Below are 27500 nucleotides of genomic sequence, written 5' to 3' on the forward strand. Positions count from 1 at the left end.
GCTTTTATTTTGACGGGGTCAGAGTGTCTCGGACTCTGGTTCCTGTGATGTTTACTTGAGGACGTATTAAGATTTAAAAATAGATTTTTATTTTTTTTTTTCCAAAAAGTCCAACATTAACAATGAAAAGTATAAAATAGGATAAAGTAGGAATACACAACGAGGTTTTTTTCTGCGTTGACAGTTTGTTTCCAGGTGAAACGAGTCGCAGAACACTTGGTCAGCATGTTAGCATTAAAATATGTTTACGCTAACACCTAATTTTAGCATAAAAAGCTAATGACAGTATAAATAATTAATACTAGATTAGAACACTTTAATTAGCATGAAAAAACTGTTTGATAGAAAAAAAAAAAAACCTGAGCATTACAAATCAAATGCTAACAAAAGAAAATGTATGTTAGCGTGAAAAAGTAACATCAGCATAAAAAACTAATTTCAGTTTTGATACAAACTGTAGGTGTCGGCGTTCACACAGCAGGGGGCGCTGCTGCACGGAGACCGGTTCAGTAAAAATGTGCAAATATTATCAGGAAAAAGGTCACCAAGGTATTCAAAGTAGAAATATTTACTGTATAAAAACTGAATTTTAGTTTAGAAATTCATCTTATAAACTATTTTAATCCTAAAGATTTTTTTGATTAATTAAAAAAAAATTCTTTCAAATTTGAAAATAGAGACACGTTGTGAAGGCTTCACACACTTATTCAGTCCAAACCTCAACATAATGTGTTTAAATAAAAAAAGAAAAGAACAATAACAACACGTACAGCCACCAGTCGATATCTTTAAATGTAGAATTATCTTTTTTCTGCAGATTATTTTCTCAAAGAAGCGATGAATCGTTTAATTCATAACCCAGAAAAAAAAATATTTTGGAGGGAATTTTAACATAATTTTTTTTTTTTTTTTTTAAATAAAAAAAACATCGGCTGATTTTTTTAAATATACAAACATGATATTTAATAATGTCTCTGGTTCAGTGCCGTTTACAAGGCAGAACTTTTTGGGAGTACTTTTACTTTGAAAGTATCCGAGTACTTCCACCAGCGTTGCTAAAAACTGAAAGACAAAAACAACGCGGACGTGTTGAACACTCGACCGGCTGTGTGTCGCGTGTCCTTAACGTGTGCGTGTGTCCTGTCTCTCTCCCTGCAGCCGTACCCGACTGACATCACCGGCCAGCTCAACCTATCAGATCCCTCCGTCAGCACCGTGGTCTGAGCGAGAGAGAGGGAGAGAGAGAGCGGGCGAGAGAGCTTCACTGCTGTTGCTGAGCCACACACACACACACACACACACACACACACACACACACACACACACACACACACACACACACACACTCAGTGGACACATGGACAGGAAGGAAAAAATGATGGCTTCAGGGCTTTTGGACGGCATCACACTGTGCCCACACACACACACACACACACACACACACACACACACACACACACACACACACACACACACACACACGTTTCTCTTTCTGTATTTGTGAGGACCTCGAATTGACGCCTGATTCTGACCTGAACCTCCAAACCTAGTTGTCAAACAGAAAATGTCCTCACAAAGATAGCAAAACAAAAACACACAAATATCATGCACACACACACATTTACTCTGTACACACACACACACACACACACACACACACACACACACACACACACACACACACACAAATGTTATACACATACACACCATCTGTCACACCAAACTCCACCACCCACTGCAAACGCACACATACACACTAACACACACACACACACACACACACACACACACTCGCCTTGCACTGCTTGTAGCTGTCAGCCTCCTCCATCCAGAGGGTCTTTTATTTTGAAAGAACTAAATCAAACTGGTTTTAGTTTGGTAGATGTTGTACAGTTTGTTCTGTTTCCTGTTGGTCACCGATCGATCGCACTGACTTATCAAGCCACCCGACCACTCCGGTTTATACCGGTTATAACTAGTTTGTACTAGTTTGTACTGGCTATAGCTGGTTTAAACTGGTTCCTACTGGCGACGCCTTTGTTCTGGACTTGAGCCCATAAAATCCAACACAGCTGTTTCCTGTAAATGTGACAACAAACGAACCTGGCGATCAGGAATCTATTGATCAAGAAGCTGATCACCGATCAGAGTGTGGCTAGTGGGCGGAGCCTCTGGCACAGGAAGTCATTTTAACAAAGAGCTGCAGAAGTGTCCAGGATCATTGAACCTGACTATGGCGTTAAACCTCCGAGGCTCATGGGTAATGTAGTCTTTGAAGAGCCCGGTTGAATTTTCAGGAGGAAATGCGACAGTTTGGTTCAGTGATTCAGGAAACTTTTGTTGTTCTCTGTTCAGGAAATATGTTCAAACATGAATCAACCCCACCTCCTGCCCCGCCCCCTTGTTTATTATCTTTAATTTGTACATAAATAATTCATCAATATTTTTAACACTGGAACGCAGCTGTGAGCCGATCAGAACATTTTCATTACAAGTATTGTAACATATTTGTATGCGGCTGAAAACTCTTCTGAACTGACCTGAAATATATTGAATATTCATACTTAACAACAATTTGAATAAATGTCATTGGATATTTATTTTAGATCAACAGCTTTTAAACACAATTATATAAAAAGACAAAAAACAATAGCAACCAAACAACATATGAGCGCTGCCTTTTGTTTTAGATCTCAGCTTTGTTCAAGATTTACAGGGAAGTTTTTAATTATTTTCAAGAGAGTAACTTTTAAAACGTGTTATTCTTTATAGAAGAGATATTTGTTTTTATTTTGAAGGTGAGATTTCTTTTACATTTCTGGAATGATACATTTAATTTGACAGGAACAGGAAATAGTATTTCACATTTTTATTCTTATAAACACGTTCAAACATAATCTGTTAGTTCTGTTACATGATCTGTAAATTTTATGAAAATATAAATTAAATTTTCTTAATTTTTTTTTAACTCGGATAGAAATTTCAAGGATTTCTTTTGTTTTTTTTCTTGAAAAAAGCCACGTTTAAAGATGTAAGATGAAGTCTCCTTCAGTGATTAACTTGGTACAGCGGCGCCCCCTGGTGTTCATTTCCAGGTAAAACAAGCTGCTCATTAAATCATTGTGTGTATCAAACAAAGGTAACGCTCAGGATTATTGACTTGTTGTCTATAAATAAATGAAATTAGACGTTGAGCTGCTGTTGTTTTACTGATAATAAAATATATCTTATGTTTTTATCCCAGCTGAAGCATCATGTTGATATTTAAAATGTCTTATTATTTTATCATTCATCTTTAATTATCAACAAGGAAAACAATAAACACATTTCAACATACAACATTAGAGTGCTGCAACAGAAACAGTTGGCAGAACATTTTCTACCTGAACAGATACTCCCTGACCCCAGAGGCTCCGCCCACCACCACCCCAACCATCCCAGGGCATGCTGGGACATGTAGTCACTGCCCCGTCTCCACTGTGTCTCTGCTGATGATGTCAGTCTCTGTCTACCTCCACAAACTATTTAACTCCAACCTGCCAATCACAGACACTGATGTCCTGTGGAAACCTGCTAACTCCTCATAAGCCGGCCAGAGTTCGCAGGTTTCCTCGCTGCAGAAGCGATGTAGCTGCCGTAAAGTTCACGTAATAATGTCCTGTAAATAAACACAACAAACAGCTGAGAGCGTCGGCGAGAACGAGGGAACGTCGGCATGTTTTTAAAGGACAATTCAGGTGTTTTTAACACGACTTTTAATGAACTGTTATCCCAAATCAATAGTCTGGGTTCAGCTTATGTTTAATGGAAATCCACCCGCAGAGACTCGAAATATCAAAACCAGTAAATACAAACAATACGAGAAAATATGAACAAAACCACGAAATACGAACAAAACCACGAAATACGAGCAAAACCACGAAATACGAACAAAACGACAAAATACGAACAAAACGACGAAATACGAACAAAACCACGAAGTACAAACAAAACGACAAAATACGAACAAAACCACGAAGTACAAACAAAACGACAAAATACGAACAAAACCACGAAGTACAAACAAAACGACAAAATACGAACAAAACCACGAAATACGAACAAAACGACAAAATACAAACAAAACGACAAAATACGAACAAAACGACGAAATACGAACAAAACCACGAAATACGAACAAAACGACAAAATACGAACAAAACGACGAAATACGAACAAAACCACGAAATACGAACAAAACGACAAAATACGAACAAAACGACGAAATACGAACAAAACCACGAAATACGAACAAAACGACAAAATACAAACAAAACGACAAAATACGAACAAAACCACGAAGTACAAACAAAACGACAAAATACGAACAAAACCACGAAGTACAAACAAAACGACAAAATACGAACAAAACCACGAAGTACAAACAAAACGACAAAATACGAACAAAACGACAAAATACGAACAAAACGACAAAATACGAACAAAACGGCAAAATACGAACAAAACCACGAAGTACAAACAAAACGACAAAATACGAACAAAACGACGAAATACGAACAAAACCACGAAATACGAACAAAACGACAAAATACGAACAAAACGACAAAATACGAACAAAACCACGAAGTACAAACAAAACGACAAAATACGAACAAAACCACGAAGTACAAACAAAACGACAAAATACGAACAAAACCACGAAGTACAAACAAAACGACAAAATACGAACAAAACGACAAAATACGAACAAAACGGCAAAATACGAACAAAACGGCAAAATACGAACAAAACCACGAAATATGAACAAAACCGTGATACGATATAAGTTTCATTCAGTGGTTTAAACATAGTGTGAATTATAGTGGGAAGCAATTTACTCTTAATATTTTAAACCAATAATTTTTAAATCAAAGTTTTTCAGAGATATATTTGAAGCCACATAACTAACTGCTTATATTATATATGTATATATTCAATATTATATTGAAGGAGTTTGGTCTCCTTTCAGGGGAAAATTAAGGGATTCTTAACAGATTACATAATAATGGCACCACAGGTGATTTACATAAATGACACATTAATGTTTTGTTCATAAACATAAAATATATTTTTTCTAATACGTGAAACATTGATGTTACTTCGCCATTATGTAGATATACACAGTATGTATGTAAGGAAATCCATTTATATAGATTCATAACAGATTTATTAAACAATGTATTTATTGTAAATATACCATCTTATATTAAGTGATTGTGTTTGTGTACAAGATATTTATCCACATTTATAAGACTATCTTACAGGTCAAGGGACATTTATGTTCATGTTATTTGTTTACATGCAGTTAAATAAGTAAATAGTTTAGTTTCAAATATCAACATAAAAAGTCCTAAAAAGTTACATTTTCTATCATTCAAAACTTATTCATAATAAGCAGGCTTCACATTAAACTGTTTTTATTCCTTTTATTCCAGAAAAAAAAATGATGATTTAAATTGCGACAGTACAACTGAGATGAGCTGAACTTTCTGCCTCGGTTCATCTTCATCCTCGTGTCTCTGCGGGCGGATTCTCCTCATCCTCACTTTATCTCCTGTTTAGACCGTTTGTGTTTCTGACTCCTCCCACTTTGTCCAGTGAAGCTGCTGCCTCCGAGCGACTCGCTGACCGGACGTGAACTCGTCAGGTTTTATCAGCTGATCAGAGTTTGCTGTAGAACAAATATTAGTTGTAGTTGGAGCAGCTGGAGTCGCTCCGTCGCAGCAGGACGATGATTTCACGTCAACTCACCTCTCGTTCGTCGTTCTCAGCGACACTCGGCTTCACGTTTAACACGGATGTTACATCAGAGTTGAGCTGCACCAATCGAGAGTCACTTTACTCCTGAACTCCGTCAACCAGAGACGTCTGTCCAACCAAATCCATCCTGTGTCGAGTCCTCAACGTTCGTCTCCGTCAGCAGCTGAATCCATCAAAGTGTATTTTGTTTACATCAGGCAGCGTTTCGGGAATCAAAGTTATCGATGAATAAATGTCTTATTTTACAATGCTGAGACCAGCAGTGGTTGTGTGTTCGCAAAATAGTTAACGTGAAAATGTATAAACTACGGAAAAGATCTGAAAACTTCAGCAACAAAACGAAAAACTTGGGAACAACGTGGGAACAGATCGATAAACGTGGGAACAGATTGAAATCTCCACACATTTGAAATTAAAGCTGCAGTCTGTGAACTTAATGTTGGATCTCAGAGTCTGAAATTTATTATGTTGTTAAACTTGTCAGTATTTTAAGAGTTTTTTTTTTTGGCTCCAATCAAATGTAGTTTAAATGTCTGTATTTTCTTAAAATATTTAATAATAATTATAATAATAATAATAATAATGCAGTTCTTTGACTGGTCCAGCAGTTAGTGTTTTATTAGTGGTAATTTTCTGTAAATACATTTAGATTATATTAAACCGTATCACTGATTTTGTATTATTGATTTAATGCACAAGTTTCATTTAAAAAAAAAAAAAAAAAAAAAAAAAACTACTACTACATCAACAGTATTGTTATTGATTAGATATTTTAAAAGTAGACCGTTGTTGGTGCAGCTCACCCTGATGATTAAATTCTGATGTCATAGTGTGACATCATGCTGTGATGTCACACACTTTGTATTTGTTGAAGTTTTTGCTTTTTTTTTATGTGAAACACTGAATTATTCCTGCTGTTGTACAGATGATGATGATGGAGTTGTCTCACTGCTGTTTGTATTGAATCTATAATCTGTAAAAAGATCTGATGAACGTCACCTGTAGAAGAAAATATTTCCGTTCTTGTCAGATTTCATTTGGTGTCTCGTAAGCACTTCAAACTGTAGAAGCTTCCCGTTTTCCTCCCTCCGTGCAGCACTTCGTCCAGGAATGTTAACAGTTGACCTTTGACCTCCTCCGCGTGAAGCCAACACATGTAGCCGCTCGACTCGTAGCTTCGACCTGAAACGCGTCGGTCAACGCATCGCATCGCGATCCGCAACACGTCAGACAGGAAGTGACACGTTTGGGAACATTCAGTGTAATTTTGGTACAAACAAGAACGTGTTCAGTTGTTGCACTTAAAACTCATGAAATCCAGTAAATGTTTGGTGTAACTGAGCTTAAACCTGCAGAACTGTCATGTCAGCGTTCTGAGAATCTGCATATACGAGTTTCCAGTAATAAATCAATATTTATTTGACTTTAAACATTATTTGTCTGTTTTTCCTGAATATCTAACGTCATCGTGTTTCACTGCAGGAGAACGTTGAACTGAAGTCTTGGTTCTTTGATTGAAGTCAACAGGAAATGAGTTTTTGACTCTTCGTCTCAGACCAGTTTAAACCTCGTTTGTTGGGTGAGTGTTGGGTAAGTGTTGGGGGTGTTGTTGGGTGAGTGTTGGGGGTGTTGTTGGGTAAGTGTTTGGTGAGTGTTGGGGGTGTTGTTGGGTGAGTGTTTGGTGAGTGTTGGGGGTGTTGTTGGGTGAGTGTTTGGTGAGTGTTGGGGGTGTTGTTGGATGAGTGTTGGGGGTGTTGTTGGGTAAGTGTTTGGTGAGTGTTGGGGGTGTTGTTGGGTGAGTGTTTGGTGAGTGTTGGGGGTGTTGTTGGGTGAGTGTTGGGGGTGTTGTTGGGTAAGTGTTTGGTGAGTGTTGGGGGTGTTGTTGGGTGAGTGTTTGGTGAGTGTTGGGGGTGTTGTTGGGTGAGTGTTGGGTGAGTGTTGGGGGTGTTGTTGGGTGAGTGTTTGGTGAGTGTTGGGGGTGTTGTTGGGTGAGTGTTTGGTGAGTGTTGGAGGTGTTGTTGGGTGAGTGTTTGGTGAGTGTTGGAGGTGTTGTTGGGTGAGTGTTGGGGGTATTGTTGGGTGAGTGTTTGGTGAGTGTTGGGGGTGTTGTTGGGTGAGTGTTTGGTGAGTGTTGGAGGTGTTGTTGGGTGAGTGTTGGGGGTGTTGTTGGGTGAGTGTTTGGTGAGTGTTGGGGGTGTTGTTGGGTGAGTGTTTGGTGAGTGTTGGAGGTGTTGTTGGGTGAGTGTTTGGTGAGTGTTGGGGGTGTTGTTGGGTGAGTGTTTGGTGAGTGTTGGGGGTGTTGTTGGGTGAGTGTTTGGTGAGTGTTTGGTGAGTGTTGGAGGTGTTGTTGGGTGAGTGTTTGGTGAGTGTTGGAGGTGTTGTTGGGTGAGTGTTGGGGGTGTTGTTGGGTCAGTGTTGGGGGTGTTGTTGGGTGAGTGTTGGGGGTGTTGTTGGGTGAGTGTTTGGTGAGTGTTGGGGGTGTTGTTGGGTGAGTGTTTGGTGAGTGTTGGGGGTGTTGTTGGGTGAGTGTTGGGGGTGTTGTTGGGTGAGTGTTGGGGGTGTTGTTGGGTCAGTGTTGGGGGTGTTGTTGGGTCAGTGTTGGGGGTGTTGTTGGGTGAGTGTTTGGTGAGTGTTGGGGGTGTTGTTGGGTGAGTGTTTGGTGAGTGTTGGAGGTGTTGTTGGGTGAGTGTTTGGTGAGTGTTGGGGGTGTTGTTGGGTGAGTGTTTGGTGAGTGTTGGGGGTGTTGTTGGGTGAGTGTTTGGTGAGTGTTTGGTGAGTGTTGGAGGTGTTGTTGGGTGAGTGTTGGGGGTGTTGTTGGGTCAGTGTTGGGGGTGTTGTTGGGTGAGTGTTGGGGGTGTTGTTGGGTGAGTGTTTGGTGAGTGTTGGGGGTGTTGTTGGGTGAGTGTTGGGGGTGTTGTTGGGTGAGTGTTGGGGGTGTTGTTGGGTGAGTGTTGGGGGTGTTGTTGGGTCAGTGTTGGGGGTGTTGTTGGGTCAGTGTTGGGGGTGTTGTTGGGTGAGTGTTTGGTGAGTGTTGGGGGTGTTGTTGGGTGAGTGTTTGGTGAGTGTTGGGGGTGTTGTTGGGTGAGTGTTGGGGGTGTTGTTGGGTGAGTGTTTGGTGAGTGTTGGGGGTGTTGTTGGGTGAGTGTTTGGTGAGTGTTGGGGGTGTTGTTGGGTGAGTGTTTGGTGAGTGTTGGGGGTGTTGTTGGGTGAGTGTTTGGTGAGTGTTGGAGGTGTTGTTGGGTGAGTGTTGGGGGTGTTGTTGGGTCAGTGTTGGGGGTGTTGTTGGGTGAGTGTTGGGGGTGTTGTTGGGTGAGTGTTTGGTGAGTGTTGGGGGTGTTGTTGGGTGAGTGTTTGGTGAGTGTTGGGGGTGTTGTTGGGTGAGTGTTGGGGGTGTTGTTGGGTGAGTGTTGGGGGTGTTGTTGGGTCAGTGTTGGGGGTGTTGTTGGGTCAGTGTTGGGGGTGTTGTTGGGTGAGTGTTTGGTGAGTGTTGGGGGTGTTGTTGGGTGAGTGTTTGGTGAGTGTTGGGGGTGTTGTTGGGTGAGTGTTGGGGGTGTTGTTGGGTGAGTGTTTGGTGAGTGTTGGAGGTGTTGTTGGGTGAGTGTTTGGTGAGTGTTGGGGGTGTTGTTGGGTGAGTGTTTGGTGAGTGTTGGGGGTGTTGTTGGGTGAGTGTTGGGGGTGTTGTTGGGTGAGTGTTTGGTGAGTGTTGGAGGTGTTGTTGGGTGAGTGTTTGGTGAGTGTTGGAGGTGTTGTTGGGTGAGTGTTTGGTGAGTGTTGGGGGTGTTGTTGGGTGAGTGTTTGGTGAGTGTTGGGGGTGTTGTTGGGTGAGTGTTTGGTGAGTGTTGGGGGTGTTGTTGGGTGAGTGTTTGGTGAGTGTTGGGGGTGTTGTTGGGTGAGTGTTTGGTGAGTGTTGGGGGTGTTGTTGGGTGAGTGTTTGGTGAGTGTTGGGGGTGTTGTTGGGTGAGTGTTTGGTGAGTGTTGGGGGTGTTGTTGGGTGAGTGTTTGGTGAGTGTTGGGGGTGTTGTTGGGTGAGTGTTTGGTGAGTGTTGGGGGTGTTGTTGGGTGAGTGTTTGGTGAGTGTTGGGGGTGTTGTTGGGTGAGTGTTTGGTGAGTGTTGGGGGTGTTGTTGGGTGAGTGTTTGGTGAGTGTTGGGGGTGTTGTTGGGTGAGTGTTTGGTGAGTGTTGGGGGTGTTGTTGGGTGAGTGTTTGGTGAGTGTTGGGGGTGTTGTTGGGTGAGTGTTTGGTGAGTGTTGGGGGTGTTGTTGGGTGAGTGTTTGGTGAGTGTTGGGGGTGTTGTTGGGTGAGTGTTTGGTGAGTGTTGGGGGTGTTGTTGGGTGAGTGTTTGGTGAGTGTTGGGGGTGTTGTTGGGTGAGGTTTACAGGAGGTTCTGGACCTCCAGAACCTCCAGAACCATGTCATCCTCTCCCAGCAGATCTGAACTCAAACCATCTGGCTCAAATGTTTATGTTTGTGCTCCTCTTCCTCCCCTCCTGCTCTTCTTCCTCCCCCTGTCAGCTGTGTCGCCCCCCACTGTCCCTCCCCCTGCTGGTCTTCCTGCTGCTCTGCAGCCTGCTGTGGAACTACCACTGTCTGTTCGTGTCCCACGTCTGCCCCGATGGGGTGGTGGGGGGGGTCGTGACCCCTGTTGACTCCCTGAACCTGGTCTGACCTGCTCCGGTCCAGCTGAGGCTCCGTTATCAGAACAGGTCAAATAAGAGAAAACTTTACGACTAATTTAAAAAAAAAAGGTTCGTAGATTTAATTTAACTTAAAATCTTTTTAGTATTTTTAAAGAATATTTTACCATGAAAATACCTTAAAATGTAATTTCCACAACTAAACCCTGGTGAATACTAATTTATTTTATTTCTACAAACTTTATTGTTTGTATTTGTTTTATAAATAGAACTATAAACTATTATTAACACCAAATCTATTCAGATATCATTTAATGTTTGACAATTCCTTTCAATAAATAATCTTTTGCTAAACGAACTGCATCCGTTCAGTGTGTAACATTAACTTCAGTAAACAGTCTTTGAACACTTGTTTGTGTAGAAACAGAATTAAACGTCCTGCAGGTTAAATTACACGTTAGCTTCTTCCTCTTCTTCTACTCTGTAAATAAACGCTGTGACGGGGGGGAAGCCCGGCTCCACCGACCCGTCTGAACACTCCCGCCTCAGAACCACCAGAACGGGGTTCCCGAGGGCGTCTGAACGGCAGCAGACATGTTGTTAGAGAACAAACCCTCCATTACGGGTCTATTCCCGTCCGCCGCGCCGCGACTCACTTTGAAGAGGGGAAACGATAAAAGTGACGAACCAGCAGATTTACAGAGAAACAGTGAAGTCAGAGTGTTTATGGTTTAGAGGAGGAAGTTGGAGGAGGAGAACATTTTCACTGATTTAGTAACAAAACCGTAAACCTCACAAACAGACAGTACGAGGGGTTTCCTGGGCGCAGCAGCAGGGGCTCTGGACACTGCAGGCTTTAGAAATACAAAAACCCAAAGAAAGAAGTTGTTTGCAGTTGGAGGCGTCTAACAACCGTTTTAAAGACGTCTCAATAATCGATTAAAGAAAGAGGAAAATACTTTTTGAGCCTTGTAGGAATTTTTGTTTTGTTGCAATACTGAGTGACCACTGGGAAAAAATTAGCAGTCTGAATAATTGGCTAAATGTAACGTATAAACAGTTGGAATAGATCGCTAAACGGATAAACACAAGCGTTTCTACAATTTTTCGAGCTGGCTACTTCCTGTTCGTGACCTCGGTCCGTCTCTGGCTACCTAGATCGTATTTATCTCTACAGCGACACCTGTTGTTCAGGAGGAGCACTGCAGCGAGTCAGGTGAGTATGAAAGGTTCTGTCGCTGCGCTGCCAACACAGTTCGTGAGCGCAGAAACCGACCAGTCAAAACACCGTGAGCTGGAATCTCCAAGGGCCTCCAGAGCCCCTGGAAACCTCCTGGAAGACCCTGGGGACCTCCTGGGAACATCCTGGGAACATCCTGGAAACCTCCTGGAAACCTCCTGGAGGACCCTGGGAATCTCCTGGAGGACCCTGGGAACCGCCTGGGAACCGCCTGGAAACCTTCTGCAGGACCCCGGGAACCTACTGGAGAATTCTGGGAACCTCCTGGAGAACCCTGGGAACCTCCTGGAAACCTCCTGGAGAACCCTGGGAACCTCGTCAGACTTTAAAGACCAGTTTTAAGCTGATGATGACTTTAGCAGCTGAGGGTCTCTGTGGGGGGAGGGGCGAGCTGCACAACTGCTGCTGCACGTGCTGAAGGAGCACTTGGGACGTCCTGCAGCACACTACTGTCTCCTCACCTCAGACTGTCAGGTGACACACCGCAAGACCGGAAATCAGAACGCTGCGCCTTCAAAATAAAAGTTAACACGTCATAATTGGAATTAGACCGAAATTAGAAATACAAAAAAAAAAAACAGTTTCTCAAAACTGCCCTTGAGATTTTCTCATCCTGTGTAATAAACTATATTCTTGTTTCCAACTTTGTAAATTAGCTTTGATTTGGGAAATAAATACAGACCTAATTTGATCGTATATAAAAAATGTAATCCGGCCATTATTGTTGCTAAATTCAAAATAAAAGCAGGGTTGAATGTCTGAAGTGCTCACAGCTAAACACATCCAAAATAATTATTATGTATATATATTATTATATTTTTTTATATTATGTTTTTCTTTTGATGTCATGTGACCAAAAAAAAAAGAGAAATATGTCTTTGTTGTTTTATATCCCAGGGACAAGTGTGTCTGTGAGGACACGGTGGGGACATCTCCGCTGGAAAACATGCGCACAACACACTGACATGCTTTTATATTGAAAGGTTGGACCGGAAGCGGGGTCTTATTCTGGCAGACTTGGTGGTAGTCTCGTGCGCGTGTGCGGCGGTGAAGCAGCGCGAGCAGCTCAGCTGTTTGAAGCTCAGACAGAAACTCAACCGGAGACCGTTTAACGCAGCGACCCGCTCCAGACCCTCTGCTCCCGGTGACGCTCCCCGTTTCTACCCGGGGTTTTCACGACTTTATTCCAGTATTTCCCGGTGTAGTTCTCGTTTTTTTTCCCCGGTGTTTGTTCCTGGTGTTCAGGCCGGGGAGGAATGTGAGTGTCGGGCTTTAAACTGACTGACAGGCGGATTCGCAGCTCTCCCTCCGGTCCCGGTCCCGGTCCCGGACAGTGGACCGCTCCGATCCGGCATCACCTGCCCGGTCCCCGCGGATCTGACCGGACCCCTCGGAGCCGGTTAACATGCGGGGTTTAGTCCTCCTGAGTCTCTGTCTGAACCTCCACACATGCCGGGCCTTCCCCAACCTGCTGCCCGCCCTCAGGAGCGACCCGCCCGGCCAGCTGTCCCTCACCGACCCGCTGCTGGACTACGACCGGCTGGATGAGGAGCTGGGGGGCGGCGGGAGGTGGGGCGGGAACGGGACCGGAGCGGCGGGGGGCTGCGGTCCGTGCGAGCCGGACCTCTGCCCGGAGACCCGGGGCTGCCGGGCCGGTCTGGTGCTGGACCCCTGCAGCTGCTGTAAGGAGTGCGGGAACCTGGAGGGCCAAACCTGCGACCCGGGGGACCGGAGCGTCTTCTACGGGCTATGTGGGACCGGGCTGCGGTGCCAGGCGGACCCGAGGCCCGCAGGAGGAGGAGGAAGAGGAGACGATGAAGAGGAGGAGGTGTGTGTGTGTGAGGAGCAGGAGGCGTTGTGTGGCAGCGACGGAACCACATACATGAACATGTGTCAGTTCAGAGAGGCCTCCTTCTCCAGACCGGAGCTCCGGACCAGGACCCGCGGGCCCTGCAAGACAGGTAAGAACACCTGGCCGGAACTCACCTGTACACCTGCTGACACGTGATCACGGGAACCGGACCACAGAGAACGGTTCTTTAAAGAACTGGTGTGAAATCTGGTTCTTTAGAGAACCGATTGAAACCACTGATCAGTTAATCAATCAGTCGATTCAAATGAAGCAGCAGCTGTTTCACCTAATCAATTTATTGCTTCATCATTTATTATTGTTTCATCATCTTGAGAAAGTGGGAGGGGCTTTTGGATTGACCTGAATAAACAGCTGGAAGAGTTTGTTAAAACTAACTATAAACATTTGTAATTTCCACTTTATTTCCTCAGAAACTGAACGTTACACCCTCCTCAGGACATCACTCCATCCTTCTTTAGACAGTTAATTAATCCTGTAATTAATCCTGTTTGTTCTGGAGAGGAAAGTGTTTGGTGTCTGGCTGCTGAAGAGCAGAAACAAAAGGAGGATTTATGCCGAGGCAGCAGATTGATGTGTTTGTGGGCTGTTCCTCCTCCAGCTGTGACCGATGTTCCTCTGAGGAAACAATCAGGAGGATCAAACATCCGGCTGCCGGCCAGCAGGAGGTCCATGAGTAAACAAAACAACAACAATCAACATGATTACAGAGAGGATGACCACAAACAAGCAAAAATAATAAACTCGTTAAAGTAATGTATAAACTGTTGGAATAGTTCGTTAAAGTAGCTAATAACATGTATGAATATGTTCTGACAAAATTGTAGCTTTTATTTTGAAAAATTGCACCGTTTTCCTGTCAAACTCTGACTTCATTTCTCAGAAGCTGCGTTTAATGTTGAGGACTTTATTTGGAGGATTTCTTTACCTACCTGTCTGTCTCTCACCTGTCTGTCTGTCTGTCTCTCACCCGTCTGTCTGTCTGTCTGTCTTTCACCCTTCTGCCTGTCTGTCTCTCACCTGTCTGCCTGTCTTTCACCTGTCTGCCTGTCTGTCTTTCACCTGTCTGCCTGTCTATCTCTCACCTGTCTGTCTGTCTGTCTGTCTTTCACCCTTCTGCCTGTCTGTCTCTCACCTGTCTGTCTGTCTTTCACCTGTCTGCCTGTCTATCTCTCACCTGTCTGTCTGTCTCTCACCTGTCTGTCTGTCTCTCACCTGTCTGCCTGTCTTTCACCTGTCTGCCTGTCTGTCTTTCACCTGTCTGCCTGTCTGTCTCTCACCTGTCTGCCTGTCTTTCTCTCGTCTGTCTTTCACCTGTCTGCCTGTCTGTCTCTCACCTGTCTGCCTGTCTTTCTCTTGTCTGTCTTTCACCCTTCTGCCTGTCTGTCTCTCACCTGTCTGTCTGTCTCTCACCTGTCTGCCTGTCTTTCACCTGTCTGCCTGTCTGTCTTTCACCTGTCTGCCTGTCTATCTCTCACCTGCCTGTCTGTCTCTCACCTGTCTGTCTGTCTGTCTCTCACCTGTCTGCCTGTCTGTCTCTCACCTGTCTGCCTGTCTTTCTCTTGTCTGTCTTTCACCTGTCTGCCTGTCTGTCTCTCACCTGTCTGTCTGTCTGTCTCTCACTTGTCTGTCTGTCTCTCACCTGCCTGTCTGACTGTCTCTGACCTGCCTGTCACCTGTCTCCCTCTCAGTCCCGGTCATCAAGGTGCCCCCCCAGAGTCAGGTGAACGGGACCGGCAGCAGTCTGGTGTTCCTCTGTGAGGTCTTTGCGTTTCCGATGGCGTTGGTCGAGTGGAGGAAAGAAGGCCGAGACGTCGTCCTGCCCGGAGACGACCCGCACATCTCCGTCCAGGTGAGCACGCACACCTGCACCTGTGGCCCCGCCTCCTGTCAAAGGAACAGTACCATAGCGGAGGCGCCAGCCTGATTTCCTTTCTGTCTTCCAGTCTCGTGGCGGTCCTCTGAAATTCGAGCTCTCCAGTTGGCTGCAGATTGAGGGGGCGGAGCCGGGGGACTCGGGAACCTATCGCTGCATAGCTCGAAACAACCTGGGGTCAGTCTCCGCCTCCGCTGTGCTGGGCGTGCTGAGAGCAGGTGAGACGGGTCGGTCATTCGGGGTGGACAAAAAGAACCGCTAGAAATATGGAGAAAAGCTCGGAGACGTCTCCGTGTCTCACTGTCTCCACCTGTCTGTCCTCCACCCGTCTGTCCTCCAGCCGAGCTGTTGTCCTTCCTGAACGACAGCGTGTCCGAGATGAAGCAGCTGATGGACGCCACCGACTACGACCAGGACTTCTACTGACCCGCCTGTGATGTCACTTCCTGTGAGACGGCGAACGCAGCATCGCTCAGGTGACGGACTGCTCGAAGCTTTTATTTTGAAGTCCATGCGGGAAACAGAAGGGTGAAGCTGAGGACCATACGAATAAATACTGAAATATTACTAATCGTTACTCCGTGTATCCGAACGCTACTGTGACATCACACATGATGACTCAGCATGTTGAACGTGTTGTTGACGTCGCGGGTTCGAGCCCCAGTCTCGTGTCGGCGCCGTCACTGTGAAACTTATTATAATTATTATTATTATTATTATTATTATTATTAATAAATATAAACAGAACAAACCGTTGAGTTTTTTTTGTGATTGTTTTGATCTAAAATGTTTGAAACTCTCAGATGGAAGACGCTCGGATCAGAACCGGAACCTCCTCAGCTGAAGAGCAGCGGCTCAGAAAGCAGGTCCAAAAAAACAGTCCTGAATAAAGTGGAGATCTAGCCCCAAAACCAGAACCAGGAACAGGTCCAGAACCAGGAACCGATCCAGAACCAGGAACCGGTTTTGAAACAGACCCAGACTGGTGCTAAACCAAAGTCTCAAACCAGAACCAGAAACCAGACAGAAGATGATCCAAAACTTCTCCTTATCAAGTCTTAAACTAGTCCTCAAGTCCAGAACCAGAAACCAGTTCTAAACCAGGTCGCTGATCTCAGGCTCCACTCTGATCTCCCTCCGGATGTCGGAGCTCCGATTGACCGGCGAATCGAAAGCTTTTCCTTCCAGCTCCTCTTGAACAAGAATTTAAGTCCTTCATGTTCTGGTTCTGGTTCTGGTTCAGGTTCAGGTTAGATTCAGGTTCTGGTTAGATTCAGGTTCCGGTTTTGGTTAGATTCAGGTTCCAGTTCCAGTTCAGGTTCTGGTTCAGGTTCAGGTTCTGGTTCCAGTTCCGGTTCGGGTCTTTACGTTTGGGAAGTGAAGCCGAGAGCTCCCGACTCTGCGGCTGCTGAGTTTAAATCCGGACATGTTGAGTATAAACGCGACGAGCCAGCAGGACTTCCTGAAGAACAACCAGATTTAGACCGCAGGAAGTTCAGAGTCCAGCGGGACCAGCGGCGGCAATGAAATCCTCTCAGTCTGACAGGAAGTAGAACCAACATGTGGTGAATCCATTAACCAACCGGCTCCTGCTGCTCCAGAGAGTTTCACTTTTCCAACAGCTCAACACGTTTCAGTCGGTGTTTCAGCTGCTGGAGACTAAAACCTCCAACTGACGGGTTCTCAGCAAACAGCCGGGCCGCAAACATAAAACACGTTGTAACGTTTTGGGGGATTTTAAAGAGAAACTTTGACAACAATAAGTCAAAACAACCAAGTTCTTAGAAAAAAAAAACAAGAACCAAGAAAAGACCAGGAAGAACCAAGAAAAGACCAGAAAGAACCAAGAAAAGACCAGGAAGAACCAAGAAAAGACCAGGAAGTACCAAGAGAGTCAGAACCATCAGAACACAAGTGAAGTCCAACAGATTTAAATTCTGGATTCAAAAAGTTTCTAATAAAAACCAAACAGCAACACGAGAAGACCGAAAACGTCCAACAGAACCGAAGACCACGAAGTCACGAATCCAAACCAACACATGGTGAGTGAAGGTCGACGAGCTCCTAGTCAACACTAACTAGTACCAAGTAAAGATGAACTAACCCACAGTAACAACCCAAACAGAAACCACACCGGGTATCAAAGTCACATGATACACTAATGTTGACGAGTATGTTCACGTGTATGTTCACATGTTCACGTGTATGTTCACATGTTCACGTGTCCACATACTTTGTGTTTGTTTTTGTCTTCACTGGGAAATTTTTTCCAGCCAGAATGAAAAACACATTTTACTGTGAAGAGACGAAGGAGACAAGAATCAATAACAGACGCTTTTTATATCCAGTGTGTGTCTGTCTTTGTGGGGACCCGTCTGACTTTCAGACCTTGTGGGGACCCGTCTGACTTTCAGACCTTGTGGGGACCTGTCTGACTTTCAGACCTTGTGGGGACCTGTCTTGAGCCCTCTGAGCCACCCAACAAACAAGCAGCCAACAGTAATTATTGATTATTCCTAATGTTTTATTTGTGTTCAGCTGCAGAGACATTTTTCCTGCAGTAAATTGCGGAGGGGGTCGTGGGAAGTGTTTCCAGTCTGTAACAGCTGAACGCCGCCGTCTGCTGAGTGAATCCAGGAAATACCAGCGGATTCACTGCAACCTGCAAAATCACTTCCAGACCTTGTCAGCCAATCAGAGCACCGGAGTTCATTTGACGCACCAACACAGCTTTTATTATTTTTGTAGTCTGATTCCTTTTTCCTCAGGGACGATGCAGTCATCACACGTTGCAGGCTTCTGAAAAATTATTTAAAAGTTTTAGATTCTAAATAAAGCTTGAAATAAAACTATATGAACAGATGTTTGTTCTTTTGCTGAAAGAAAAACACGATTTTACTTTGCCAGAAAACAGGACATATAGTTGATTTTATATGTATATATATATATATATATATATATATACATATATCTGTTTGAAGCTGCTGTTCCTCAGTTGGCCGCAGGTCCTCTTCCGGGCCGCCAGGGGGCGACAGAACTGCTCACAGACCAGCGACGTCACTGTGTTTACATGTAGCTAAACTAGCTTTAGCTTCTGCTGAGCGCCTCGGTGAGCTGAATTAAACTAAATTAATTCAAGTTTATGTCTTTATTCTGGTTATAACTCCGCGTTATATTGAGCTACAGAGACAAAAGCGATCAAATGATAAAGTCAAAGTGTTTTTGTTCAAGGAAGGCGCTTTATCTTGTTAGCATTAGCACAGCTGTGCATAATACGATATTACAATTGAAAACCTGCTATTTTAAAGTTTGTGAGATTATCAACTGACTAACGTCGATCACATTAAATGAGTAATAACATATTATGAATCAATAAAAGACCATTATGAATTCGGTTTACATACTGAACGCTCAATTGTTTCAGACCTTCCAGAGATTTGGTTTTAGTCCGTGTAAGAAGTATTTGTCTGTCTTCGGCACCGATGAGGCTCCGCTTCTAAACTCCGTGATAAGTGAACGGAGTTCTTCATGAACGAAATGTTTATTCTTCTGTTTTCTCGTTTATCCTCCGCGTTCAGTGAGATATCATAAAACTGACAATTTAATGGTTTTTTTGCTTCTAGACTAAATAATGTTGCTCATGTTAACATTATTGAGATGTTAGGAACATATAAAAGCCGGTGTTTAATTTGGCTTACATACAAAACACCAAACTCTTTTACTTTGTCTTATATTTTGTTTTATTTAATGAAAGGATGAAGTTCTCTGTTTGTGTTGGCGCTTTTAAAATCACATCAAATGTTAATTAACTTCTCAATGAACATTGTTTTTTTTACGCAGTGTTTTCATTTTTGTTTAAGAACATTTGTTCTGCAATCAATAAACTAAAAATGAATAAAAATCTGGATTTGGTTTATAAACAGGAGATTAACGAGCTACTGATGTTGTTTATCTTTGCAGAGAGGTCAAAGGTCAACGGGTCCAGCAGTCATCATGGTCAAACAACTGCGGAGGACAGACAGGTGAGAGCTGGTTGAACATCAGACCTGGGACATCAGCTGTTTGTTTGTTTGTTTCACTGCTGTTTGAACGTCCCCTGCTGGTATCTGGTCAGCCTCCGTTGGTCTTCACCTGCTCTGTCGTCCCTGCAGGTGTTTCCTACCTGTTGCAGGGAGCAGCGTGACGCGGGTTCGATTTCCCATCAGCCCTGCACAGAGGAGGCTGCCTCCACCTCAGGTACAGAAAACAAACCCACCCTTCCACCTGCTGCTGCTGCGTCACATCTGCTGTCACGGATCCTCTTCACATTGGTTTTATTTTCCTTCAGAAGTCGGGGACAGGAAGTGCTGACGGCCGGCCGAGCTGCAGCTCCACCACCACAGAAGAAGAGCGAGGGGACAGAGGAGGTCCGGGGTCAGACGGAGGTTCGGGAGAAACGGAGTCAAAGAGAGTCAGAGTAAATGGGTCGGTCTGCTTCAAACATAAAGTTCATGCTTGTGTTAGTGCCTCCTGCAGGCTGCAGCAGTTATTAAAACAAACAAACCTGATGTGGGCGTCTCACAGCTGGACGGCAGGACAACCTGTTGCTGGGTGCAGTGAAACAGGAAGTAGAAACACAAAGTTAACTTTTTTTTTCTTGTGTTTTCTACAGAAGTGAGGAGGCTGCAGCTCTGACCAATAAACAAAGAGTCCCGGTGTCATGTGGTCCAGCCGCAGGTGTGTTTGAGCGTCATGTGTATCGCATGTTTATTTTATTGTGTTGATGATTGATGAGGTTTATTGGTGTGTTTTTATCAGATGTTCCCCCTGCTAACCAGCAGGGGGCAGCAGAGCACAGCGAGGACAGCAGAGCAGCTGAGGTGATGAAATGCCCTGACGCATGTTTAGACCTTCTCAGGGACCCCAGTTGTCCCCGATCAGCAGTAGTAACCCCATCTTCTTCAGATGATGTCCTGGAGACACGGAGACGGCCTGAATGTAAGCTAACGTGCTGTAATACGTTGTGTGTAGCTGCAGGGCGTCGGGTCGCTGAAGGTCACCATCCAGCAGAGCAGTCAGAGCCGAGAGTTCGGACAGACGGACAGGACGGCCGAGAGACAGACAGGTGGACTCCACTGTCACGTCTGTAAGCTCACCTGTCGCTCTCTGCAGGTGAGAAACTCTCAGCACTGATTCTGCTGCATCAACCCACATTTCCAGACTAGGTCCAGAGTCAGCTGGAAGAAGACCTAAACTGAAACCGAGATGTTTTGCACCTCCAACCCGATTGTCCCCCACCAATGGTCCCGATTGAATCCTTGACAGGCCCCCACCAATGGTCCCGATTGAATCCCTGACAGGCCCCCACCAATGGTCCCGATTGAATCCCTGACAGGCCCCACCAATGGTCCCGATTGAATCCCTGACAGGCCCCCATCAATGGTCCCGATTGAATCCCGGACAGGCCCCCACCAGTGGTCCCGATTGAATCCCTGACAGGCCCCCACCAATGGTCCCGATTGAATCCCTGACAGACCCCCACCAGTGTCAATGATGATAAAATTAATCCAGTTGAGTGTGGACGTCGTCTATTGATCATATGATTGCAGGTGGTGATGATCCTCACAGATATACAGGTTCAAGTGTGTGTGTGTGTATGTGTTATCCAGGTGTTTCAGGAGCACATGTCAGGACAAGAACACCTGAGAAAACTGCAGGAGATCACACACTCCATCCGCCGCAACACACACACACTGCTGGACAGGTATAAACACACACACAGATGTAAACAGTGTTTGTTTTGATTTTCGATGGGAAGTCCTTCAGCTCTGTGATTCTGCCAGCAGGGGGCGTCGGCCTGAAACACAACGCTGGTGTGACACCTGTCAGACTCACTTCGGCGTTGACGTAATCGTCCACCGACGGACCAAACAGCACAAGGTGAGACGAGACGGCAGGTGATGCAGCGACAGGAAACAGGAAGTAACATGACTTCTTCCTCTTCTCTCCATCTGATCCAGATGTGTAAGCAGATGTGTCGTCCCTTCTGTCCGGTCTGTAAACGCCACTTCAGGACTCCCAGGAAGTTCGTAGAGCACATGAAGTCTCCGGAGCACAAACAGCAGGTGAGCTGGGCAGAAACCAAAATCATGTTTCTTAAAGTGTAGTAACACCGAGGTCCACCAGGGGCCGACTACAGTAGACTCCCCCTCTCCTGAAACACAAAGTCAGTAAATGTTTTCCACGAGTCATCATGATGTCATTACAGCAGAGGGTGAGTTTGATTCTCTGTCTGGCTCTTCCCAGGTGCACCTGGACGAGGCTCAGGAGGAGGAGCTAATCACCGTGGACGCTGTCGGCTGCTTTGAGGAGGAGGAGGAGGACGAAGAAGAGGAGGAGGAAGAAGTAGATGTAGCTGATGGAGAAGAAGAAGATGAAGGACCAGAGGACACAAAGGAGGAAGTGGCTGAGGTGAGTCAGCAGCCAATCAGGAGCCAGCATCTGTGGTGTGTTCAGGGACTCACGTGAGGACTGTGTTTCAGGCAGCGGACAGCGAGGAGCCCGACGGAGCGGCGTACGACCCCGGCGTTACGTATGGTACGTCCCTATGGTTACCATGGTAACCGCGCTCTAACGTAAGGGGAGCGGTCGGTGAAACGTCGCCCTCTGGTGGATGACTGTCTCTGATCTGTACGTTAAAACCGATCGGATCCGATCAATAACCCGACAGGTTCTGATCCGGCTGCGTTTCTCTCTACAGGAAGTAGTTTCGTGGTTCCTGTCTGCGGCTTCGTGTGTCGACTCTGTAACAAGTTCTTCTACAGAGAAACTGAAGCACGACACACACACTGCAGGACACACACACACTACCTGAACCTGCAGGTAACACACACACACACACACACACACACACACACACACACACACACACACACACACACACACACACACACACTACCTGAACCTGCAGGTAACACACACACACACACACACACACACACACACACACACACACACACACACACACACACACACTACCTGAACCTGCAGGTAACACACACACACACACACACACACACACACACACACACACACACACACACACACACACTACCTGAACCTGCAGGTAACACACACACACACACACACACACACACACACACACACACACACACACACACACACTACCTGAACCTGCAGGTAACACACACACACACACACACACACACACACACACACACACACACACACACACACACACACACACACACACACACACTACCTGAACCTGCAGGTAACACACACACACACACACACACACACACACACACACACACACACACACACTACCTGAACCTGCAGGTAACACACACACACACACACACACACACACACACACACACAGATACACACACATACACAGAGCTGACTGTTGTTGTTTGTTTGTTTGTTTGTTTGTTTGTTTGTTTGTTTGTTTAGAGCCACAGCTCGTGTAGGAGGGCGATGATGATGATGATGATGATGAAGAAGAAGAGGAGAGAAGAGAACGATGAAGGTGAGGACGACTCCGCTCTCACCTGACCTGCTCTCACTGTTTCCCAAGATGCACCTGTGCAACCCAGGTGATGACGTCACCTCTCCGTGTCCGTCGGTGACTCCTGCTGGTCGGAGCAAGAACTGCAGCCTCCAGGTTCAGATGGACTTAAAGGAGCCAGCTGCTGTTTTCTGTTCTGTGAATTCATCTGAAGATTAAAAATAAAAAATAAACAAGACAAACATTCAACTCTTTGACAACAGCTGTTTATTGTTTGTTTGTTTGTCGGAAAAATGTCCGGATCTGATGAAACCATCATCTCCAGACAAAAGTAAAACAACATGTAGGATGTTAATAACTATAATGTTGAATGAAATCTAAAATAAAATTATTATTATATGAAATATAAACAAATCAGCAGCAGTGTTAAATATAGTAAATAAATTAAATCACAGATTAATCTGCTGATTATTTTCCCAGTAAACATTCACTGTTTTATGGAAATCTTTTTATCAGAAATTGATCACTTCTGTAAACTGATGAGTTTTCTGTTCTTATTGAAAATCTGCAGATTCAGTTCAGTTTTCTTAAAAAATATAATATTAAATCAAAGATTAATTTTCTGTCATTGATGTTAAAATCGTCACATTTGTTTGAAAAATAATGAAAATAACGTTTCTAATTGATTTTTGTTTACGAGATGTTGAACAGAATTCATTAATGCAGAGAAACCCTTCTAAACATATTTAAAGAGTATTTAAAGCCAGTGTTTGTAGAAATATCTTATTAATATTTCTTTAGATATGAACAAATCAAACTAATAAATACATTAATCAACTCCAGTTGTGTTTGATTTAACCAAAAAAAAAATCTGTAAAATATAAAAATGTACTGACATGACGTCCACATTCTTTCATCCGTTTTCTTCCTCACAATTTAAACACACTGAATTTTATTTAGAACATTTTATTAAACTTGTTCTTCCAGTCAATCCGTCCACGTGGCATGCTGCGCCCTGCCCGGCCACAGGGGGCGCCCTCCCGCCCAGCGCGGAGGATTGTGGGTCCAGAGGCAGCAGCGGATCCTCATCACCATCACTGCGGGCCGTACCGGAGCGCCTCTCTCCGGACGTGAAGCTGAGCTGAAGTGTCTTATCAGAGGGCGGAGATGGCGCACGGAGACCTGATGAGCCAGGCGGAGGATGTAGCGGACCAGGTGAGCTCCTCTCCCCGGGAAATGGGCACCGTGAGCCGGCCACAAGCAGGGCTGTGGCTCGGTCCTATCAGAAGTCTGGGAGTTGAGTTGCAGCTTCGTGCTTCTAATTAGTGGCAGAAAATTCAGTGTTTCTGGATTAAAGCCGGTCAGAAATTCTTCCTGTGAAAAGTTTGTTGGTTTAAAAGTGAAGTTTTATTAACTTTAGAGCAGATTTCGTCATCCGGAGGGTGAAACGGGAAAACCGCCCTGCAAGTTTAGTTTCACCAAAGTAGTGATAGTAAAAGGTTTCCCAGTCTGGTTTACAGCCGACCGGAGTGAAGAGCGGCGCGGAACGACGGACTCACAGCCGGCAGGTCTTTCCTACCAGCTGACAACGTCTTCAGAGAAACAAGGAAACCTTAAAGTGGTAGATTTTTAAACGGACTCTGGTGTTACGTACGTTACGTGCGTGAAAACGGAAATAACCATTTTTTTTCTGTTTGATGGTAAAAAACAGAAAGTTCAGATGGTTTTTATGTGTCAGTTTTGCTGTTAATCTGGAATTCAGATTAGTAAATGTTTTAATAAATTCCGGTGAATTCCACGGATGCCGAACAGAGGAGGGGATGATGATGAAGTCTGGAGGATGTTTCCTTCCCGCTGCGAGTCTGCCGACCAGCCAGGAAGTGTTAAATTGACAAATTTCTCAACGGAGGCTGGTGTGACGGTTGCTCAGCTACATTGAACTCGAAGTTATCGGTTTTTAATATTACTTTCTGTCTCATAACGACGCAAAAACCAAACCAAAATGAAAATATTAACAGTTTGATAATAATCACAGGGCTTGAAGCAGGTTTTTATTGCGCTTACACCGCTGCAACAAGTAACGTTACCCACCGGAACAGAACTCCGTTGACCTTTCGTCTGATTTAGCTGCTGATTTCCTGGTTGTTGCAGTTTGATGAAACGTTTTCATCCGTCCTGACTCAATGACCCACACACAACACACACACACACACACACACACACACACACACACACACACATTTAAATCAGCAGTGTCTTCAAACATGAAGTTAATCTGCTTATCAAACTCATTAATGACGTCATGCATGTTTTTATCTGAAACGATGAATCAGATCAATCGACAGCAAATTAATCTGCAGCTTCTTTTAATGATCAATTCATCTTTAAATGTATTTATTGTTGTTAAAGCTCGAGATTCCAGCTGTTCCAGATGTTTTCAGACAGTCATCAGGTGATCTGACAGCAACAGGAAGTCAGTTTTAGTGTCACAACTCAAGTCAGACATGAAACACGCATGTTCAGATTCATTGTGACTTCCACTTCCTGTTCATCTCATCGTCTCTGATGTCCTTTCAGAATAAAACTCCAGAGACACGGACAGTTCAGAAGCTGCCTGAGAATCTGTCTGATTTGAGGTTTTCCTTCAGTCTGACAGTGATCAGTGGTGTTTATCTGATTACCCATGATGCATTGCAGACAGGCGCTGCTCACACCATGTTACAAAATGTGAACAAACACGTGCTTAAAAAAACTGAATTCGAGTTTCAGCCCGCAGAAGAAATCAGGTGTTAACTTTGGCGGGAATCAAAGTTCAGGCAGGTTGTTTTTTTTTCTGCTGAAATGATTTCTGAAACGGAAAATACGCAATCAAGTATTTAAAGTTAGTTTATTTGGTGCTGCAGTTCCTGCGGGTCACCAAACACTACCTCCCCCACGTGGCCCGGCTCTGCCTGGTCAGCACCTTCCTGGAGGACGGCGTCCGCATGTGGTTCCAGTGGGCGGAGCAAGGCGACTACATCAACTCGGCGTGGGGCTGCGGACCTTTCCTCGCCAACGTCTTCGTCCTCATTAACCTGCTGGGACAGCTGGGTAACACACACACACACACACACACACACACGTACGTGTGTCTGTCTGTCTTTGAGGACTTGTGGGGACTCAGTCGTACACAGCAACATAACAGGAACGTTTTCTTTATTAAAAATAAGTTGATCTCATGGAAACTGTTTATTCTTTCAAAATATTTGGACACTTGAAACTCTGTCTCTCTCTGTCCACCTGTCTGTCCACTTGTCTGTCCACTTGTCTGTCCACCTGACTGTCCACCTGTCTGTCCTCCTGTCTGCCCTCCTGTCTGTCCACCTGTCTGCCCTCCTGTCTGTCCACCTGTCTGTCCTCCTGTCTGTCCTCCTGTCTGTCCACCTGACTGTCCACCTGTCTGTCCACCTGTCTGTCCTCCTGTCTGTCCACCTGTCTGTCCTCCTGTCTGCCCTCCTGTCTGCCCTCCTGTCTGTCCACCTGTCTGTCCTCCTGTCTGCCCTCCTGTCTGTCCTCCTGTCTGCCCTCCTGTCTGTCCACCTGTCTGTCCACCTGTCTGTCCTCCTGTCTGTCCACCTGTCTGTCCACCTGTCTGTCCTCCTGTCTGCCCTCCTGTCTGCCCTCCTGTCTGTCCACCTGTCTGTCCTCCTGTCTGTCCTCCTGTCTGCCCTCCTGTCTGCCCTCCTGTCTGTCCTCCTGTCTGCCCTCCTGTCTGTCCACCTGTCTGTCCACCTGTCTGTCCTCCTGTCTGTCCTCCTGTCTGTCCTCCTGTCTGCCCTCCTGTCTGTCCACCTGTCTGTCCTCCTGTCTGTCCTCAGGTGGCTGCGTCTTGGTCCTCAGCAGGAACTTTGTTCAGCCCGCCTGCTGCTCTCTGTTTGGGGTCATTGCTCTGCAGGTAAACAAACAAACAAACAAACAAACAAACAAACAAACACCTGTGATCTGAAGCTGAAGTCAGAATTCTATTTCAATATTTGAAGATTTCAGCTTTTGTTCGCTGCTTCGTACGTTCAAACAGATGAAACAGGAAATAAATATTTATTTAGATTCTGTGACATTAAAAATAAACATTTTATTGTCACGTGTTCGGGGTGAAAACAGCTTTCTAATGTCCATGTGATGTCAAACAGAAGTGACCTTTGACCCCTGTCAGTCAGTTTGTGATGATGCCGTCTCCGTGACGATGTGTCTCTCCTGCAGACGCTGGCCTACAACATCCTCTGGGACCTGAAGTTCATCATGAGGTCGGTCGGAGCAGCAGAGACACCGTTCATGTTCAAACACCTTTTATACAATTGAACACATCCTGACTTCAGTTCACTCCTCCTCCTCCTCTTCCTCCTCCTCCTCCTCCTCTTCCTCCTCCTCCTCCTCCTCCTCCTCTTCCTCCTCCTCCTCCTCCTCTTCCTCCTCCTCCTCCTCCTCTTCCTCCTCCTCCTCCTTCTCTTCCTCCTCCTCCTCTTTCTCTTCCTCCTCCTCCTCTTCGTCCTCCTCCTACTCCTCCTCTTCATCCTCCTCCTCCTTCTCTT

The 27500-nt window shown here is 45.1% G+C and overlaps 4 protein-coding genes across 4 annotated transcripts in view; all 4 read left to right on the top strand.

The window, feature by feature from the left end:
• LOC138197618 (putative uncharacterized protein DDB_G0279653) overlaps nucleotides 1-7229 on the top strand; it is an 8656-nt gene extending 1427 nt beyond the window's left edge. Inside the window, exon 2 of the mRNA XM_069148454.1 lies at nucleotides 1159-7229. Coding sequence (XP_069004555.1) covers nucleotides 3805-4803 — 999 coding nt within the window. The 5' untranslated portion in view covers nucleotides 1159-3804 and the 3' untranslated portion in view covers nucleotides 4804-7229. The remainder of the gene's footprint in view (nucleotides 1-1158) is intronic.
• Nucleotides 7230-12697: 5468 nt separating this feature from the next.
• LOC138197620 (kazal-type serine protease inhibitor domain-containing protein 1-like) lies at nucleotides 12698-16170 on the top strand. Its single transcript, XM_069148455.1, has 4 exons — nucleotides 12698-13634; nucleotides 15235-15395; nucleotides 15490-15637; nucleotides 15760-16170. The coding sequence occupies exons 1-4, from the start codon at nucleotides 13079-13081 to the stop codon at nucleotides 15843-15845; spliced, it is 951 nt and encodes a 316-aa protein (XP_069004556.1). The 5' UTR covers nucleotides 12698-13078; the 3' UTR covers nucleotides 15846-16170.
• Nucleotides 16171-18470: 2300 nt separating this feature from the next.
• On the top strand, nucleotides 18471-23181 carry ciz1b (cdkn1a interacting zinc finger protein 1b). The gene is made up of 14 exons (XM_069148456.1): nucleotides 18471-18528; nucleotides 19380-19441; nucleotides 19571-19655; nucleotides 19747-19883; nucleotides 20071-20135; nucleotides 20217-20278; nucleotides 20430-20570; nucleotides 21068-21162; nucleotides 21242-21338; nucleotides 21419-21523; nucleotides 21705-21869; nucleotides 21941-21995; nucleotides 22159-22280; nucleotides 22878-23181. Exons 2-14 carry the CDS (start codon nucleotides 19413-19415, stop codon nucleotides 22977-22979), a joined length of 1260 nt encoding a protein of 419 aa, XP_069004557.1. The 5' UTR covers nucleotides 18471-18528; nucleotides 19380-19412; the 3' UTR covers nucleotides 22980-23181.
• An 832-nt stretch (nucleotides 23182-24013) lies between these two features.
• Nucleotides 24014-27500, top strand: part of surf4l (surfeit 4, like) — a 6537-nt gene continuing 3050 nt past the window's right edge. Inside the window, exons 1-4 of the mRNA XM_069148457.1 lie at nucleotides 24014-24147; nucleotides 25836-26022; nucleotides 26790-26866; nucleotides 27172-27215. Coding sequence (XP_069004558.1) covers nucleotides 24100-24147; nucleotides 25836-26022; nucleotides 26790-26866; nucleotides 27172-27215 — 356 coding nt within the window. The 5' untranslated portion in view covers nucleotides 24014-24099. The remainder of the gene's footprint in view (nucleotides 24148-25835; nucleotides 26023-26789; nucleotides 26867-27171; nucleotides 27216-27500) is intronic.

This window comes from Embiotoca jacksoni, unplaced genomic scaffold (genome assembly GCF_022577435.1).
Source record: "Embiotoca jacksoni isolate LCO1_2020_lvr unplaced genomic scaffold, fEmbJac1.0.p SCAF_149, whole genome shotgun sequence".
NCBI lineage: Eukaryota > Metazoa > Chordata > Actinopteri > Embiotocidae > Embiotoca > Embiotoca jacksoni.